Genomic DNA, 19,383 nt, shown 5'->3' with positions numbered 1-19,383 from the left:
TGACACTCGGCCCACTTGGGTGCACTTCACTTGCAACTGATGAGCCATCAGCGATCAGAAATGGACAAAAGAAAGGCTACCTCATGAAAATGTCTAACATGACAATATCAAGTTGAAAGCCAGACCCCAGGCGACTATTAGGACATGGGCGGTTATTTACCCAAGGGTGTTTACTTGGTAATATACTTGCTGGAAATGTTCAGAAATTAATCAGGGAAAGAAAAGGGGTTTATCATTTAAGAGGTAAATCCCATCTCAAAATCTAGAATATGTGCACAACACAAAGACGCTTTTGTGTTTCTATAAATGGAGTAAAATTATGGAAACAGTTTGAATGTGGGGTTTAAAAAATGTTCAACCATAGTTCAGTTTAAAAAGAGATACAGATAAATATTTACAAGAATGAAGATTTTTAACAATCATACAGCGCTTACATATTTTTTTTTATCAGACAGGTATTCATGTATTTATTTGTTGGTGTTACTGTCACTTAGTACTTGTACAGTGTATGTATGTACCATCTGTATATATATGTATGTTTGTCACACAAATGTGTTTAATATACATACTAAAATAAGACCGATATATTAATAAATGTATAGATGATAATGACAAGAAAGTTAGATAGTTAATATATAAATAAGGGGTTGGGAGTAAATACGTTTTACTCCTTCCCACTCCTTTTTGGATTTGAAAAACCTAATCATTATGTATAATTTTCATCTTTTATGTGTTAACATCGTGAATTATATGTTTTATATCTGTATTTTACTGTATTATTATTATGATAATTTTATTTATTTATTATTATTTTTTTGTTTACTTTTGTGTTGTGTTTAACATGTCCAAAATAAACTACTACTGCAGCTAAGTTTGCTAACTTCAGGGTAAATGCAAGCGGGTCCAAAATATGTCATCTAATATCTAATAATTTGCAATATACCCTGGTGTCATATATTAGGATTAATAAAATTAAATCCTGATTAAACTTTTCCAGAAAACATTTAAAAATCAGATTCTATGGAAGGTACAGACTGATCTTGGAACAGCTCATGATCCCAAAGCATACCACAATGTGCGTCGCACATGGCATGGTTTGTAATAGTGCCTACATGTGTGCATAGATATTGTGACTGCAACTGTGAAGTGTACTACTTCAGAACCCCTGAAAATGGAAATAATCTAAATAAATGGCCTTTTGGTTAGAGTGTCCGCCCTGAGATCGGTAGGTCGTGAGTTCAAACCCCGGACGAGTCATACCAAAGACTATAAAAATTGGACCCATTGCCTCCCTGTTTGGCACTCAGCATCAAAGGTTGGAATCGGGGGTTGAATCACCAAAATGATTCCCGAGTGCGGACACCGCTGCTGATCACTGCTCCCCTCACCTCAGGGGGTGGAACGAGAGGATAGGTCAAATGCAGAGAATAATTTCACCACACCTAGTGTGTGTGACTATCAGTGGTACTTTTTCAATGGTAGACGGTCGATCAAAATACAGCAGTGATGAATTATTCAGCCTTAAGGGAGTTTGACATCAAAGTGTCGTCTTTGAGTGATTAATTAACGCCGTTCTTCCTAAGACTGACTGTATGTGTGGTCGATCATAACATGTGTAATCTGTCTTCCTTATGGCAGATATCTGGTCTTCCTGCAAGTGAAGAGGGATCTCTACCACGGTCGCCTCTTGTGCAAGACCTCAGACGCTGCTCTCTTGGCTGCGTATATACTGCAAGGTATCACCGTCCCCTGGGAAGAGCTTATATTTGATCGTACAGGTGTACATTTTAATTTCAACCATTAACATAAATTTTGTCGTCTTCCTTTTGTCAGCTGAAATCGGTGACTACGATCCTGGAAAACACCCCGAGGGCTACAGCTCCAAGTTCCAGTTCTTCCCAAAACACTCTGAGAAATTGGAGCGACGCATAGCGGACATACACAAGACAGAGTTGATGTAAGGCCGGGAATTGTCAGCTCAGTCCCTAATGTTTTTGCAAAGCGGGTGTGAAGTGCAGTACACAGGGGAAGGTTAAACTAGCAGCCGTGCTCTGTATTGTAAGCACACGCCGAAACATTTGACCCTTAACCTTGTCATCATTCCGCGCCTCCACTTGTCAACCTTTATGGATGATAAATCGGCTTTAACACACGCAACACAATCGCTAGACAAGGGGGTTTGTTTGACTTGAAGTCCTCTACTTTTATTCTTTTAAAGCAGGGTCCTCAATCTCATTGGTTTTCAGAGCCACATTTTCCCAGAAGACACTGTAAGGGTTGTTAAAAGATTGTCGAACCTCGAATTCAGGAGGAACAGTGTGGTTTTCGTACTGGTCGTGGAACTGTGGACCAGCTCTATACTATCTGCAGTCTACATGTGCTTTGTGGACTTGGAGAAGGCATTCGACCGTGTCCCTCAGGAAGTCCTGTGGGGAGTGCTCAGAGAGTATGGGGTATCGGACTGTCTTATTGTGGCGGTCCGCTCCCTGTATGATCAGTGTCAGAGCTTGGTCCGCATTGCCGGCAGTAAGTCGAACACATTTCCAGTGAGGGTTGGACTCCGCCAAGGCTGCCCTTTTTCACCGATTCTGTTCATAACTTTTATGGACAACATTTTTAGGCGCAGTCAAGGCGTTGAGGGGTTCCGGTTTGGTGGCCACGGGATTAGGTCTCTGCTTTTTGCAGATGATGTGGTCTTGATGGCTTCATCTGGCTGGGATCTTCAGCTCTCACTGGATCGGTTCGCAACCGAGTGTGAAGCGACCGGAATGAGAATCAGCACCTCCAAGTCCGAGTCCATGGTTCTCGGGTTGGGGAGGAGACCCTGCCCCAAGTGGAGGAGTTCAAGTACCGAGGAGTCTTGTTCAGGAGTGGGGGAAGAATGGATCGTGAGATCGACAGGCGGATCGGTGCGGCATCCTCAGTAGTGCGGACGTTGTACCGATCCGTTGTGGTGAAGAAGGAGCTGAGCCGGAAGGCAAAGCTCTCAATTTACCGGTCGATCTAAGTTCCCATCCTCACCTATGGTCATGAGCTTTGGGTCAAGACCGAAAGGCTAAGATCACGGGTACAAGCGGCCGAAATGAGTTACCTCCGTCGGGTGGCGGGGCTCTCCCTTAGAGATAGGGGGAGAAGCTCTGTCATCCGGGAGGAACTCAAAGTAAAGCCGCTGCTCCTCCACATCGAGAGGAGCCAGATGAGGTGGTTCGGGCATCTGGTCAGGATGCCACCCGAACGCCTCCCCTACGTCCAACCGGTAGGAGGCCACGGGGAAGACCCAGGACACGTTGGGAAGACTGTCTCCCGGCTGGTCTGGGAACGCCTCGGGATCCCCCGGGAAGAGCTAGAGGAAGTGGCTGGGGAGAGGGAAGTCTGGGCTTCCCTGCTTAGGCTGCTGCCCCCGCGATCCGACCTCGGATAAGCGGAAGAAGATGGATGGATGGATATTACCGTACACAGTAGTACCCCAACTAATGATCTTGAATGGCTCTGTGACACAATTCTTACCTTAAAATACTTGTGTCTAAAATCACCCATTGATTTGAATTTAAATTAATTCAGTTGGTGTTTGGCCCACAAAACAGCACAATTTTAACATGTAACATGCCTTTTAAAAGAAAAAAACATTTTATGAAAAAATACAATGAAATGCACTACTAACAACTAGAGCTTCTGGCTGCTTTTGTCCGTCAAACACACCATCAGCAGCTTTTTTACCGTCTCAGTGGCCTAGTGGTTGGAGTGTCCGCCCTGAGATTGGTAGGTCGTGAGTTCAAATCCCGGCCGAGTCATACCAAAGACTATAAAAATGGGACCCATTACCTCCCTGCTTGGCACTCAGCATCAAGGGTTGGAATTGGGGGTTAAATCACCATAAATGATTCCCGGGCGCGGCACCACTGCTCCCCACTGCTCCCCACTGCTCCCCTTACTTCCCAGGAGGTGATCAAGGGTGATGGGTCAAATGCAGAGAATAATTTCGCCACACCTAGTGTGTGTGTGACAATCATTGGTACTTTAACGTTAACATTCTCTATATTTTCATTGATAAATGTCTGCCATTTAGATATATTATTGCAACATCCTTGGCTGGCGTTAGACTCATCCTGCTTCCGACTAGCAGTGACATGCTCCAACTGCTTTGGTTTGAATCACCAAAATGATTCCCGAGTGCCGCCACCGCTGCTGCTCACTGCTCCCCTCACCTCCCAGGGGGTGGAACAAGGAGATGGGTCAAATGCAGAGGTTAAATTCACCACACCTAGTGTGTGTGACTATCAGTGGTACTTTACTTTACCATGTCGGACTGCCCGCTCTTTCATGTTTTTGATGATTTCTTTCTTTAATTTGATAAATGTCTTTCACTTTTGAATTCTCAGCACTGTCCTTCACACTCACTGTCCTTCTCATCATGGTTGGAAAGCAAAGTTATGTCGCTCTCTAGCTATAAGCTAATGCTCGCAAGTAAGACCAGATATTTTGGTTGGATCATACAGGGCTCACTGTAACATTTGCTATGCCATCTAATGGTGGGGGTGCTTGTAACACACATTTTTGCTAAAATTATAAAGCATGACAATTAGCTGAGAGACAGCTCTCATCTCAAAACACTCTTGAGTTGAGGTACCATTGTAAGTTAATATGAAATAGAATAGAAATGCACGCAGCTGAGATAGGCTCCAGCACCCCCCTTGAATCCAAAAAAGGGACAAGCGGTAGAAAATGGATGGAGAATAATGCACATACGATATTTTATTACAAACTATAATTATGGTAGTTTACCATTCATCCTGACTGGGATTTAAACTCACGGCCACATGTTCAAAGAGCAAGCATCATTACCCACTGAGCTCTCCAACCACTCATTAATGTACCAGTAGAGTGGAAAAACAATTTAACTTTGTATGCTTAATTGTGTTTCATTGTATCCATTAAACTATATTCAGTCATATTTACAATCCGCAAAGTATGTACAGACACAATTGGACATCACAAAATACCGTAAATTCAGTCAGCCATTCTGAATATATTTCCGGAGATTGATGTCACAATGGGAACGCTTCTGTACTCTGACAATAGTATCAGATCAGTCAATACGCAAAAATTAGACAGTGATGTTCATAAAACATGAACACTTATGTTTTTCATTTTTATATATCAATCAATCAATCAATGTTCATTTATATAGCCCTAAATCATAAGTGTCTCAAAGGGTTGCACAAGCCACAACGACATCCGTGGTACAGAGCCCACATAAGGGTAAGGAAAAACTCACCCCAGTGGGACGTCGATGTGAATGACTATGAGAAACCTTGGAGAGGACCACATATGTGGGTAACCCCCCCACCTCTAGGGGAGACCGAAAGCAATGGACGTCGAGTGGGTGTAACATAATATTGTGAAAGTCCAGTCCATAGTGGATCCAACATAATAGTGAGAGTCCAGTCCATAGTGGGGCCAGCAGGAGACCATCCCAAGCGGACACAGGTCAGCAGCGCAGAGATGTCCCCAACTGATGCACAGTTTTGGACAGTTGTAAATAAATAAATACATAAAAAGTCTGCTAACAATCTAGTCAATGGGGGCTTTCTATTTCGCCCACAAAACCCTCAAAATAACCATCCAAAACCCGCCAAGGATACTTTTTATACATATAGTGACCTAAATATTAACCATATATTAGCAAAGTTGTTATTATAAGCGCTAACGCAGACACACTAGTTCTTAGCAGCACAATGATGCAAACAGCCGAGTCGCCCTCTGCTCCTTTACTGTGAGCTGGCCGCGATGTCCTGCTGCTCCAGCATCATCACGTCTCAGCTCGGCAAAATTATTCTAGATTATAAATCATGTCTGTCATCTGGATATTAGGAGGATTTAGCCATAAATCTACAAGTTGTTCATGTGTGACATTCAATTTATACGCAAAAATGGGGACAAACACACACAATTGAGACTTCCTTGTTAAACCTTAATGTGGATCATGAATCTTCATCTAAACGGGAAGATATGGACATCTTATCAATTGCCATCGATGTAAGAGCAGACATTGTACAGTGCGCTATCGTTTTATTATGCTTGTAGTTTGTATTTCTTGTTTAGGACTTATCAATAGTTATACATGATGCTATAGTGTTTCACTAAAGCTGTATTTGTTTAGCAGAGCTTCTCAAACTTGTAGCCCATCCTCCTTATATTTGGCATCAACAATATAAGGTTCCGGATCATCTTTTTTTTTTAAAGTAATCGTTGTTGGCTCTTAATGCATGATTTGCATTGTTTTTGGTGAGGAAGGGATCTGTGGTTCCTACCACTACGTCACGCGATGACGTCTCTGGCTTCCTCATCTCTTAAAATGGCTCGGAAATCTCAGTGAGAATGATACTACTTTGATCATATCTATTTATTTGCAAACTTTGGAAGTGTCATACATCTGATATAGATAATAATAGTTTCAATATAGAGGCATCTTGTTTTTCCACACAACTAGTACTTTAAATTTCTTCTATGTTAATTAGCATACTTTTGTATAGTTTAAAAATTTGGGGTGATGAAAGGTTGCCTCATTAGGACTCTTGCATTCTATAGTTTTTAATAGCATCAGGCATGTCAAATACAACTTAGGGTGTTGCTGACAAAACATTTTTTTTTATTTTTTTTTGGTAGAGGTCAAAGTCCTGAAACGTCAGAGCTTAACTTCCTCCAGAAGGCTCAGATGTTGGAGACGTATGGAGTGGACCCGCATCCATGCAAGGTGGGGGCATCACATTAATATATATTCACATTCGTCCCAAAAATATATTCTACTGACTCGACTGAAAAACGGAATTCAAGGTAGTCCTACTGTATATTTGGGGGTGTAGAGATTAGTACCAACAGTTGGAGTTAAAGTCAGTCAGAACCCCAGTGGAAAAAAGTGGGTCAATGCTGCTATTTTTAAGATGTTATATATATATATATATATATATATATATATATATATATATATATATATATATATATATATATATATATCAGGATGATTGAGGGAACCCCTCATGAAACAGTTCTGTAGAGATGAAGTAGTCTTGTGATTTTTCCCACACATACATATTGCGCTCTACCACGGTATCGAGCACTATTCTTTGGATAATCCAATCAAGACATATATACATATATATATATATATATATATATATATATATATATATATATATATATATATATATAAATATATATATATATATATATATATATATATATATATATATATATATATATATATATATATATATGTGTGTGTATATATATATACTGTATATATATATATATATATATATATATATATATATATATATATATATATATATATATATATATTAGGGCTGGGCAACGATTCAAAATTTTAATCGAAGTTAATCACACTTTTTCTCTGATTAATCGTGATTAACTGCATTGTATACGCAAAGCCCAATAATGAATTCAAAAGTAGTGTGTAGTGCACCTTTATTGGAATATTCTCCCACATGAACAAAAGCGCCAAAACATTTGTTGTGCAAACACAATTCAAATCAGTACTTGTTAAACAGTAGCAGTTAAATAGCATATTTTATGAAAATCAACCCAAAAAATGTAAATACAAACATTTAAGCTTATTTCCACTGCCAGGGTATTTAAGTTATCCTGTTTGTTTTGGAAAATAAATATAATCTACATACAAATCTCTGAGCCACAATCATAACATCCGAACAGGCAATTTCTGAGGTAACAGCAGGAACATTTTTTTTTATCAGGGATCTTATGTTTAAAAAACCTATATTATAGGTAGTGGGCTGTTTTAGGGAATTTTTGATTAAATTATCCGTAGTAGCAATATTAATAATGTTGTGTTTATTATGCGTAGTGCACTCAAAATAATTATGACCATATCTAGGAATTGATATGATGGGAATTTTCCGATTGTTTGCTTGGTGCTTTGATAAACTGAACGCATCATATACCCCGCCTTCCGCCCGATTGTAGCTGAGATAGGCGCCAGCGCCCCCCGCGACCCCAAAAGGGAATAAGCGGTAGAAAATGGATGGATGGATATACATGGTACTATATTGTGATGTTATGAGCCAGGGAAAAAAAGAACTACCCTACCCAGCATGCAACAGGCGTGACGAGCATGCGCGGTAGGTTGTGTGTCGCCATGACGGCATCTTGTATGTTGTGATATGCACGCTCTGAAAGCAAACGTTAAGAACTCAGCCAACACTCCTCGTCTGCATTATTCATAGACAGACAACACATATAGTCCGCTGCTTCACAGGCGGTGGATGTAGCCGGCAAAGTATTCCCATGCTATCTAGCCGGTCTAGCAAGCATGCATCATTCAGTCCAAAACGGCCCGATCTATCCACATCCAGAATTGTCTGGCGGTCGTAAGTGATCCCGGAGTGACCACGCTGTAAGCCAGCCATGAAATTTGCAGAATTGTCCGGTATTTTTGCCAAATTTTCCATCTTTACCAACAGCCCCTCCACGCCGAAGCCCATCCGGGCGCCGCCATCTTTATAAGAAAAGGCGTTAACAAAATAAAAGCATGTAAACAACATACGCAAATGCGCGATAAAATAATTGTCGGCGTTAATAGATTGATGAGTTAGTTCGTAATTAACGCATTAATTTGCCCACCCCTAATATATATATATATATATATATATATATATATATATATGTTATACAATTATATATATGTGTATATATACATATTTTTTATTTATTTTTATTTTTTTAATTGAAATATAGTGTTTTGGTATTTTTTGCGTTAAAAAAGTTTTTGTCTTATATTCATTGGGGTATAGCACGCAAATAGGTGTGTGTTGATGGATCTCCTGCAAAATACTTTGTTAAATACTCACAAATGGTACACTACTTCTCAAATAGTGGAGTGGGCACAGTGAAGTGCCAGGGGGGACTTTCAGTATTATTGTTGCCATCTATGCCTGCAGCTATGAGATAACGGTGTTCAAAGTAATGAACAGGCTGCCTGTTTTTAATGTAATGTAAATATACGTGTAACCAATCAAAAAAAACTGTCCTTTAGTGAAGCACGACAGAAAATGATTGCGAACCACTGCTCTCAAGTATGTGGTTGTATTTGGATGACATTTGAGATTTGGCATATTATGACTTGTAGTAATTTGTAGTGCTAAAGCGAATTGTAGAATTCTGTTCTGAGTACCATTTGTTATTTTTAATGACATTCTTCATCTGGTGTCAGGACGTGTCTGGTAATCCAGCTTTTCTAGCATTCACACCGTTTGGATTCACCGTACTGCAAGGAAACAGGAGGATTCATTTCCTTAAATGGTGAGTTTTAACTAGAAAAGTGCATATTAGAGATAATGATCAAACCCATTTGACAATCAAATCATTGTAAGGGCCCACTGTACGACAACATTTAGGCAAGACCTGTGTATGAACAGGTCGTACACCTCTTTCTCTTTATATGTCTCACTGTTTACATGTCTGTGCTTGTCATGTATCTAGGGATGAGGTGACCAAGCTGAAGTTTGAGGCAAAAACATTCCACATATATGCAAGTCAGACAGAGGTACTGTACACACTGTACACAACATTGATTGACACTTCTAGTACCTTTTGTCATCTTTGCATCTGACTGATATCATTAAAGTTATGAGGTTACATGCTCTGAGTGAACAATCGAACATCAAAGTGTTATATAGGAACAGATTGAAAGTGTTTGTTTGGTTTTGGTTGGGGGCTTTGATAGAGCGTGTGGTAAAAAAATGACATCCAAAACACAATTCCAGGCAAAATACTACGCAAAAAACACTGATGACGACACATTCTGTAAAAAATAATGACTGACTCACCATCAGTGCGAGCCCCGAGCTGTGACTGACAGACGCAGCATGTTTTTATTGTGCATTTCACACCTATGAGGATATCAGATACGCGGCCAGTTCAGATTCACACGCTGACATAGTTGTCTGCTATCCATCCAAGCAAGCCCTAAACAGAAACAAAACTTTGAATTTGAGTTTAAATTGATTTCGAACATGCATACAATTACATGATACATCACCATTTCCAGTTTCTCTTTTCAACATGTTTGAAAGGAAGTAGGAAGAAGCAGAGCTTATTCTATCCTACCTGTTTTCCATTACAAAGCAATTGCTAACACTTTTGTTCACTTCCTGTTCTCAATTTATTCACAATATAATCCACAAATAATAACATAAAAAATAAATAATAATTATTGAAGTAAGTAAAGATAAATAAGACTATCAATGAGTTCAGAATGTTTCTTCCTCCTTGTATTTTGTAAACACTTTGAGTCTGAACAGTTTCTTAAATTGGATCAAATTAGTACACTGTTTGATTTTTTTTACTTAATTCATTCCATAATTTAATTCCAAATACAAATATTCTAAAGGTTTTAAGTGTTGTACGTGATTACAAATGTTTTGAATAAAATTTTTTCTCTAAGGTTATATTTCTCCTCTTTCGTTGAAAAGAATTGTTGTACGTTCTTGTGCATGAATTTTAGCTGTTTGCAAATTCACTATATAATGGAATTCCAATATTTCTGATTCAATAAATTAAGGGTTTGTAAGTTTTCTATATCCAACATTATGTTTTATTCTATCTGATTTTTTGTAACACGGTTAGTGAATGAAGCATATTTTTGTAATTATTTCCCCATTTTTCAGATTTTTGGTCCTACACATTAGTAGCTTTATTGATTATTTATGTATTTCTTGCCACCTTATATTGTATATTTTTGTATGAGATTTCCAGTTCATTTTATCATCAATCATTACACCTAGACATTTGGTTTAATTTCCTCTTTCAATTTATATTTCGCAAAAAAAAAAAAAATATATATATATATATATATATATATATATATATATATATATATATATATATATATATATATATATATATATATATATATTTCTATAGTAATGGCCAACAGTGTAAAAATATACAATACAATATCAGTAAATTGTGCTTCGTTTTGATCTGATTGCACATTTAATAAATACAATTTAAAAATGTATTTAAACTACCTCAAAAACTGCGAAAATAGTTTGTAACATTTGTTTGTAAATTGTTTCTTAAAATTTGACTTTATCATTAAATGTGATCATTTTAATCCCTTCAACTTTGTTTTCATTATGTATTTCTCTTACTCCTTCTACAAACTATACTTTGAATGTATTTTTTTGTTTGTTTCTTGGTTTTAAGTAAAATTCACACTCTAAATCATGTCCCTGTTTTGTCAGTCACTCCTTAACATATAAACATATTTCACAAGGCACATGGTTCTCAGGTCTATCATTCAGATTTGCAAGTAAATTATCACCATTTTGTTTTCTGTATATTCGATGGGGGGTTAAAATCTCAGCTCAGTCCTGTCTCAACATAAATACTATGTGGCAATATTTTATGTATTTGCTAATTCTATGCAATAATAATCACTCCTGTTACTTTCAGTCTTGTTACTTAAATTAGTTTTAGCTTAGGAAACTTGTATATAAAAAAAGTTGCAATTTGATGGCCGAATGCATATTTTGAGTGCAGTGTGTATATATATATATATATATATATATATATATATATATACATCTATATATATATATATATATATATATATATATTTATATATATATAGCCGTGTATCATAAATTTTTAAGTTTTTTGGTTGGAGGTAAGTGGGGATTTGGATTTTGTATACAATTTATACAGATTTGTTGGAATAGCCCATATATTTATTTACAGCGAAAATAAATGACCCCAACAATGTAGTAGGCTTTGCTTCCTGTAATATATTTTAATACTCTATACTGTTTTAGTCCTATCACAGTTACTATTTAAAACAAATTGGCGTTTTCACTGTGACGTATGGTAAATAATTACAGCACGTTTGAAGAGGATTGGCTCAAAATTATGACGAGGATATTTGTGACTTGATGAGTGTTCAAAAGAACCGTTTTGGATTTTTGTAGTCCAGCTGCTCTGAGGAAACTACAATAACCAACATATCTCAACCAATACTGTGTTTTTAGGAACAGAAAATCATACTGACCTACTTTGCACCAACCCCTGAGGCCTGTAAGCACCTCTGGAAGTGCGGTGTGGAAAATCAATCCTTCTATAAGTGAGTCACATGACATTAACAAACTGGACCACAGCGAAATGACGAGACATGTTTTTTTTTTCTATGAGGTTGGAGAAGTCCAGTCAAGTGCGCACAGTGTCCAGTAGCAATCTCTTCTTCAAGGGTAGTCGCTTCAGATACAGGTGACAATGATAAACACAAATATGGCGGGTACCACTGAATGAGATCATTGAGGAATAGCTTGTGTCTGCGTTGTATGTTTGTTTGTTTTTCCTAGTGGAAAGGTTGCAAAAGAAGTCATGGAGCAAAGTGCCAAAATTAAAAGGGACCCGCCTGAGATTCACAGGTCAGAAATCCAATTACCTGATAATCTCCTCACGAAATGTTGGCAATTCTTTTGTACAGTATCTCCAAAATGCAAGCATTTTTATCACATATGTTCTCAAGGGATAATACTATAGAAGTGAAACTTGGATACTCTTTAAAATAGTCAGTGCACAACTTATGTAACAGTAGCATAGATACCAAGAAGAGTATTGGTATTGGATCGATGCTTTTGTTGCAGTGTCTCATCTTTACGTCCAGCAAATTACTGCAGCATCTCTCCGAGTCTGTCTGTGCAACAACAAACCTCTCGCTCTCTCTGCTGCTGCTCACTCAGACACACTAATTCTTTTCACAAATATCTCTCCGCATTGGAAGTTGTTTGTTGTTTAGTCGACATTAATATTTCTGTTACATTATGCTGTTTGTCATTTTTGCACTAATTACTTTTTTGTGAAATAACATTGTGCAGTTGACCATAACAAGGGAAATGTTTAATTATACTATTGTATTTCTTTATATTGTGGCATTTACCACCATTATTGTCTAACTAGCAAGAAACACAAGTGCGTAGCGAGCTATTTCTGTCTCACCGACAGTCAAATCTGGTCGAGGGGCTGCATGAGTGCTTCCAGCAGATGTGACTTTTATGAACGAATTAAGTCTTTTAAACTGCTCTGTAAAGTGAATGGTGTTACACAAATGCCAGCCATTTTTTGCAAACTGTTTTTTATGCAGATGCAATATCTGCATTTTCCCATGCCTGCTTGAGCACACCACCAGACTGGCAACTGAACTAGAAAATAAATCAGACTCAAAGGATACGTTCTGATTCATTTTTCTGGTTCATTGTTTAATGTGCATATGTAAAATAGCTCAAGCGTAGTTACACACACCAGGTTGGATAGCACAAATTTGTAGGGGTGCTCCAAAAATGTGATTTACAACCCAATTGATTCTTGTTCAACCCGGTTCTATAATTTGATCCATTTTTTTTTTTTTTTAATCAATTAAATGTTTTAAAATTTAGAAAACAAATGTCGAATGTTAATAATCAATTTTTAAAAAGGCTATTTTAGGCCAACTCCATGCTTATTCGCTTATACGTCAGCAACAAACATTAGGTTTCGTAACATGTAACCTATTTTGCTTACCGGTTTTATTATAATTACTATACCAAATTTTACTAGTATCGGTTTTAACCAAGAATTATATTATATCTGGATTAGATTCTAAATTTATTCGCCACCCTATGAATCAAAATTGAATCAAATCCTGGGTAGCCCAAAGACTCCCAGCATTGTATTCACATTTTTTTTATCATGTTCGAATTTGGATTCTAGTTGTATTTATACTTACACACATTTACATTTTATTATTATAGTTATTATTTGTGTTTTTTTTTCTTAATAGTTAAAATCAAATATATTTTTTTAGATGTGGGAAACTTCAAAATAGGGATGCCTCTGTCAAAGCATGGGGATATGACGCCACCTTATAGAATGTTTACAATGAAACCATAACAAATGTAATAATTTGAATCAGTATTTCAGATTAATTATTGTAAAACAAGAGTATTGTATGTGTAAAATTAAATTATTTTTTTAATCCACATCTTATCTATAGCTCCTGCTTCAAACAGAGGTAGGAATCTTTGGGCACCTCAGGATTCGATTCAATTCCAATTCTTCAGGTGATGATTCCATTCAACATGATTTTTGTAATATATCATTGAGTGTATAAATTGTAATAAAACCTTTTCAAAACACGTTACAGGTAACAAAAACTCCTCTTGGCTCCTGACGTACAACTTATATGGAGCGGTGTTGGCCAAAAAAAACATATTTTTAAACTTGTATTTTTTTAAATCTAAAGCATGTTAATCAATCTAATAAAAAAAATAGAGCAACCCTAATTCCAACCAAGTCCCAGCTTGGACAGCAACACTATCAATCAATCAATCAATGTTTACTTATATAGCCCTAAATCACTAGTGTCTCAAAGGGCTGCACAAACCACTACGACATCCTCGGTAGGCCCACATAAGGGCAAGGAAATCTCACACCCAGTGGGACATCGGTGACAATAATGACCCAGTGGGACGTCAGTGACAATGATGACTATGAGAACCTTGGAGAGGAGGAAAGCAATGGATGTCGAGCGGGTCTAACATAATACTGTGAAAGTTCAATCCATAATGGATCCAACACAATCGCGAGAGTCCAGTCCAAAGCGGATCCAACACAGCAGCAAGAGTTCCGTTCACAGCGTAGCCAACACTAGTTATTAATGTTTTGATCTACAAATAGATTCTTGAAAAGACATATAAATAAATAAATCAAAAATAATAAAAATTGAGCACCCATACTACATAATGTTTAGACAGTTTATTTTGGACCATGCCTTGGAAAAAAAATAGTGGCAACAACTTTAAAATGTATATGTAAACAGTGTACATTTTCAAAAGATCAATTATGATACTTTTGGAGACCGTGGGACATCCCAAAACGAACATCATGTAGACAGACTCTAAAAAACTGATTAATAAAGAGACTATGGAGCAAAAAATAAACCAAAGCATATCCAATAGATATTACCTACCACAAGGAAGTGTTTTTAATGAAGGTTAAATCATCATAGGTCTCCTTTAAAAAAAAAAAAAAATATATATATATATATATATATATATATATATATATATATGTATTATATCGAACTAGTCTTTGAATGACTCCTTGAAAGGAATGGCTCCTCGAGATCTGGCTCCCTTTTAAAGAACCACAAATCCATCTCAACCGGAGAGCTGCGATCCAATAAAGGAAAACATGAATTTCAACATATAGTGTGACATTTCTACAGTGTCCCTTGAGAAGATATAATAAAATGTGGTTGATGAAATGTACGGCCTGTTGTACTCACAAGATATCGTACTTTTCTAAGATACTGTACAAGTTTGTTTATCTGCTACAACAACAGGTTCAATTAGCTGCACAAACCAATGAGATGCATTAAAATGCTTTATTTAGCTACCTGCATTTGGAACACTATTTAATATATGCAGCAGCTGTACTGAATGTTGTGGCTTATCATGTCTTTACTGTGCATGTACTGTATGTGTGGATTTACATGATATTTAAGTAAGTGTGTGTTTGTTCAGGGCGGGCATGGTGCCAAGTAGGAGCTGTCCATCAATCACACACGGTCCCCGGTTGACGAGTGTACCCAGGACGAGACGGAGAGCCGTGCACATCTCCATCATGGAGGGTACATCACACTCTACATAATGTATTGACCTGAAGATAACACTGGTTGGGCTATATTTAAGATCTAAAGCATCAGGGTCCAAACTTTTCCCACTGAGGGCAGCACACTGAAAAGTGAACGCATACAGGCAACATTTTAATAGTTTTAATTTTCACAACCGATACAATATTTAGATTTTATTTTTTTTTAAGTTTGGCCCTTGGGAACCGGAAGGGTCTCAGACATAAAAATGTGAAAAAATAAGTCATAATTATTTTTTATTGTTTTTTAATTCAAAGCTTAAAGGCCTACTGAAATGAGATTTTCTTATTTAAACGGGGATAGCAGGTCCATTCTATGTGTCATACTTGATCATTTCGCGATATTGCCATATTTTTGCTGAAAGGATCTAGTAGAAAACATCCACGATAAAGTTTGCAACTGTCGGTGTTAAGAGGAAAGCCCTGCCTCTACCGGAAGTCGCAGACGATGACGTCGCAAGTGTGGGGGCTCCTCACATATTCACATTGTTTGTAATGGGAGCCTCCAACAAAAAGTGCTATTCGGACCGAGAAAACGACAATTTCTCCATTAATTTGAGCGAGGATGAAAGATTCGTGTTTGAGGATATTGATAGCGACGGACTAGAAAAAAAAAAATAAATAAATAAAAAACAAGTTAAAATAAAAAACAAGTTAAGATAAAAAACGCGATTACATTGGGACGGATTCCGATGTTTTTAAACACATTTATTAGGATAATTCTGGGAAATCCCTTATCTTTCTATTGTGTTGCTAGTGTTTTAGTGAGTTAAATAATACCTGATAGTCGGAAGGGTGTCTCCACGTGTGTGTTGACGCGCAGTGTCTCAGGGGAGTCGACGGCAGCTATTGACGGCACAAGCTCATAGCTCAGCTTTTCTCCGGTAAGAACTGACTTTTTAACCACAATTTTCTTACCGAAACCTGCTGGTTGATCCATGTTGTCTTGACCGCGCTCTGATCCATAGGAAAGTTTCAGCTCCGGGAATTTTAAACAAGGAATCACCGTGTGTTTGTGTGGCTAAACGCTAAAGCTTCCCAACTCCATCTTTCTACTGTGACTTCTCCAATATTAATTGAACAAATGGCAAAAGATTCAGCAACACAGATGTCCAAAATACTGTGTAATTATGCCGTTAAAGCAGACGACATTTAGCTGTGTGTGTGCGTAGCGCTCATACTTCCTAAAAACGCGTGACGTCTTGCGTGCACGTCATAATTACGCAACGTTTTCAAGACGAAACTCCCGGGAAATTTAAATTTCTAATTAAGTAAACTAAAAAGGCCGTATTGGCATGTGTTGCAATGTTAATATTTTATCATTTTTATATAAACTATCAGACTGCGTGGTGGGTAGTAGTGGGTTTCAGTAGGTCTTTAAATCTCTAGAACAACTTCAGGTCTATATCTCGATAGGTTTTATTTTTTGTTTGTTTTTTACATATCTTGCTCTTTTTATCAAAAAGCTGTTTTATATGGCAAACCCCTTAAAGGGGAATAGCATTACCACCGTTGCTTCAAACTAAGGTAAACATTTAAACAACAAACATTCAGACCTGCACAAGGAGTTAAAAGCGTGGCAGGTAATATAGTCAACAGCTTCCCCCGTGCGCATGTACAGTAGATGCGAGACACGCACACAGCTGGTTATGTCACGGCAGGGCCGCATTTTACAGAGTGGATCGTTCTAGCACGGGAAGCTAACGGAATAGCAAAAAAGAAACGCTTAGCATATAAATCCAAAGGTAAATCAACGACGTAACTTGTTGCATGGAAGCAAATAAGAAAGCCAGACTGAGTGTGGCGAAAAGCAGGAAATAAGTAGCTCGCTAATTAGTACAAACAATTCATACGTTATTTTTTATTTTATTTTTTTTACTTTTGATGTTTAAGTCTTCAGATCAACTTCAGATCTATTGGTCCTTTATTCTTTTTCCTTATTATTGTCTATCCGTATTGGTCCTGCAATAAGGTGGCGATTTGTCCAGGGTATACCCTGCCTTCGGCTCGAGTGGAGCTGGGATAGACTCCAACACCCCCGCAACCTGAGAAATGGATGGATGAATTATTCTTTCAGGGTTTTTTTTGTTTGTTTCATACTCTTTAGTCAAACAAAACTTATTTTTTTATGGCAAAAACAAAACATGCAATACTTTCCCCACAATTATGGATGAGAATTAATTAATGGCCTTGACCCTCACATTATTAACTTTATCCACTCGGCATCCATTGCACCGTTCACCCAGGAGGGATCCCCAACATCTGCTGTGCCTTCCAAGGTTTCTCGTTTTCCCCTTTGGGTTAAGTTTTTCTTACCCTGGTGTGGAATCTGAGCCAAGAATGTCGTTGTGGTTTGTGCAGCCCTTTTGAAACATTTGTGATTAAGGGCTGTATGAGTAAACTTCGATTGATTTATTGATAATTGGGGCCATGAATAGGTTAATTATTTATGACAACATTGATTTTGACTCATTATTTTTGAGCAATGACGGCTTTAAAGAAAAAAACAGCCTGCATGGCTACATTTTCAGAATGAGCCGCAGACCGTAAATTTACTCTTGGCCACACTTTGGACACCACTGATCTAGAGGTTCTTACAGGTGGGTCCAAACAACTTACTCATCAGAGAGGGGCTGTCTCATGTACTTTGAAAAGGCTCCAGACCTTGAACCCTTCGTATGATCCCTTGTGTTTTGTCCTGTTGCTCTGTCTCTGTTGGTGGTATTCCCATCGGTAATAATAACTGTCCTAAAATAGCTCCTGCTGTAAGGACCTGAGATGAGGGGGTGGGGGGGTGGAGTTTCTAGCCAACAGCAGCAAAGTGTGAAAGGGGAGAAGGGAGACTACATTCCCAGGCCTTGTCTTTTCCGTCTGTCTTTCAGTGCAACTGGGACTGTCAACCTGATAGCGACAAGTAGGGCGCTCGCTTTCTAGCTCGTTAGCGCTTTCTAGCTCATTAGTGCAGCACCAAGTGGGGTCAGCAGGAAGAGTCAAGGTCATATCTCTCACCTTGAAATATGGTCAAGTGTCTGATCCGCATCGAGACCAAAGTGAACGTTCACTTGCGCATGATCAACCATTGCTATCGGGATGTGAAGGTGCGAGTGTTGTCGCTTGGACCCAGGCTACTGGGGAAGGCTTTAGGAGCCCTTCCGCTCTTTCCCTCCCTTCCGGAAGGTTCTGATACTGGAGCGGGACGGAAGTCTATGGCTCCTTCCAGGCTAACGGTCCCTTCTCATGGCTACGCAGGTAACATTAGCTTGTTTTGGGAATTTTGGAGATCCCTAAATGCTTTGAGTGTGGTCTGTAAAGTAACCTGCTGCGGTCATGACGAGGCTTAAGTGGGACTTCCAGTCTTTCATGCTCACTTTAATTATTTCCTTCAGTTATCCAGCCATCCATCCATTTCTACCGCTTGTCCTTTTTTTGGGGTCATGGGGGTGCTGGAGCCTTTAGCTATGTCATTAGATAATGATTTCAATAATACAACATGACCTATAGCTTTAAATGCAGCTTCAATGGTTCTTAAGGTAGGCATACATCTGCTGGTTAAGATAGGTTGGTATTAAGATTAAGATAGGTTGGTACTAATAAGTGCTTTATAAGTATCATTACTCCTACTGCAGCAAATATGCTTTCCTTCCAATGATTATTCAT

At 38.0% G+C, this 19,383-nt stretch overlaps 1 protein-coding gene across 2 annotated transcripts in view; it reads left to right on the top strand.

The window, feature by feature from the left end:
• LOC133537431 (FERM domain-containing protein 5-like) overlaps window positions 1–19,383 on the top strand; it is a 138,643-nt gene that overhangs the window by 107,161 nt on the left and 12,099 nt on the right. For both annotated transcript variants that reach the window (XM_061878441.1, XM_061878447.1), the window contains exons 5-13: window positions 1,639–1,736; window positions 1,834–1,957; window positions 6,667–6,754; window positions 9,248–9,336; window positions 9,517–9,580; window positions 12,066–12,157; window positions 12,226–12,300; window positions 12,396–12,464; window positions 15,600–15,706. In XM_061878441.1, the coding sequence (XP_061734425.1) occupies window positions 1,639–1,736; window positions 1,834–1,957; window positions 6,667–6,754; window positions 9,248–9,336; window positions 9,517–9,580; window positions 12,066–12,157; window positions 12,226–12,300; window positions 12,396–12,464; window positions 15,600–15,706 (806 nt within the window). The remainder of the gene's footprint in view (window positions 1–1,638; window positions 1,737–1,833; window positions 1,958–6,666; window positions 6,755–9,247; window positions 9,337–9,516; window positions 9,581–12,065; window positions 12,158–12,225; window positions 12,301–12,395; window positions 12,465–15,599; window positions 15,707–19,383) is intronic.

Source organism: Nerophis ophidion, linkage group LG02, assembly GCF_033978795.1.
Source record: "Nerophis ophidion isolate RoL-2023_Sa linkage group LG02, RoL_Noph_v1.0, whole genome shotgun sequence".
In the NCBI taxonomy this organism is placed as follows: domain Eukaryota; kingdom Metazoa; phylum Chordata; class Actinopteri; order Syngnathiformes; family Syngnathidae; genus Nerophis; species Nerophis ophidion.
The sequence above is the reverse complement of the archived record's forward strand: the minus strand, read 5'-3'. Positions and strand labels throughout refer to the sequence as shown.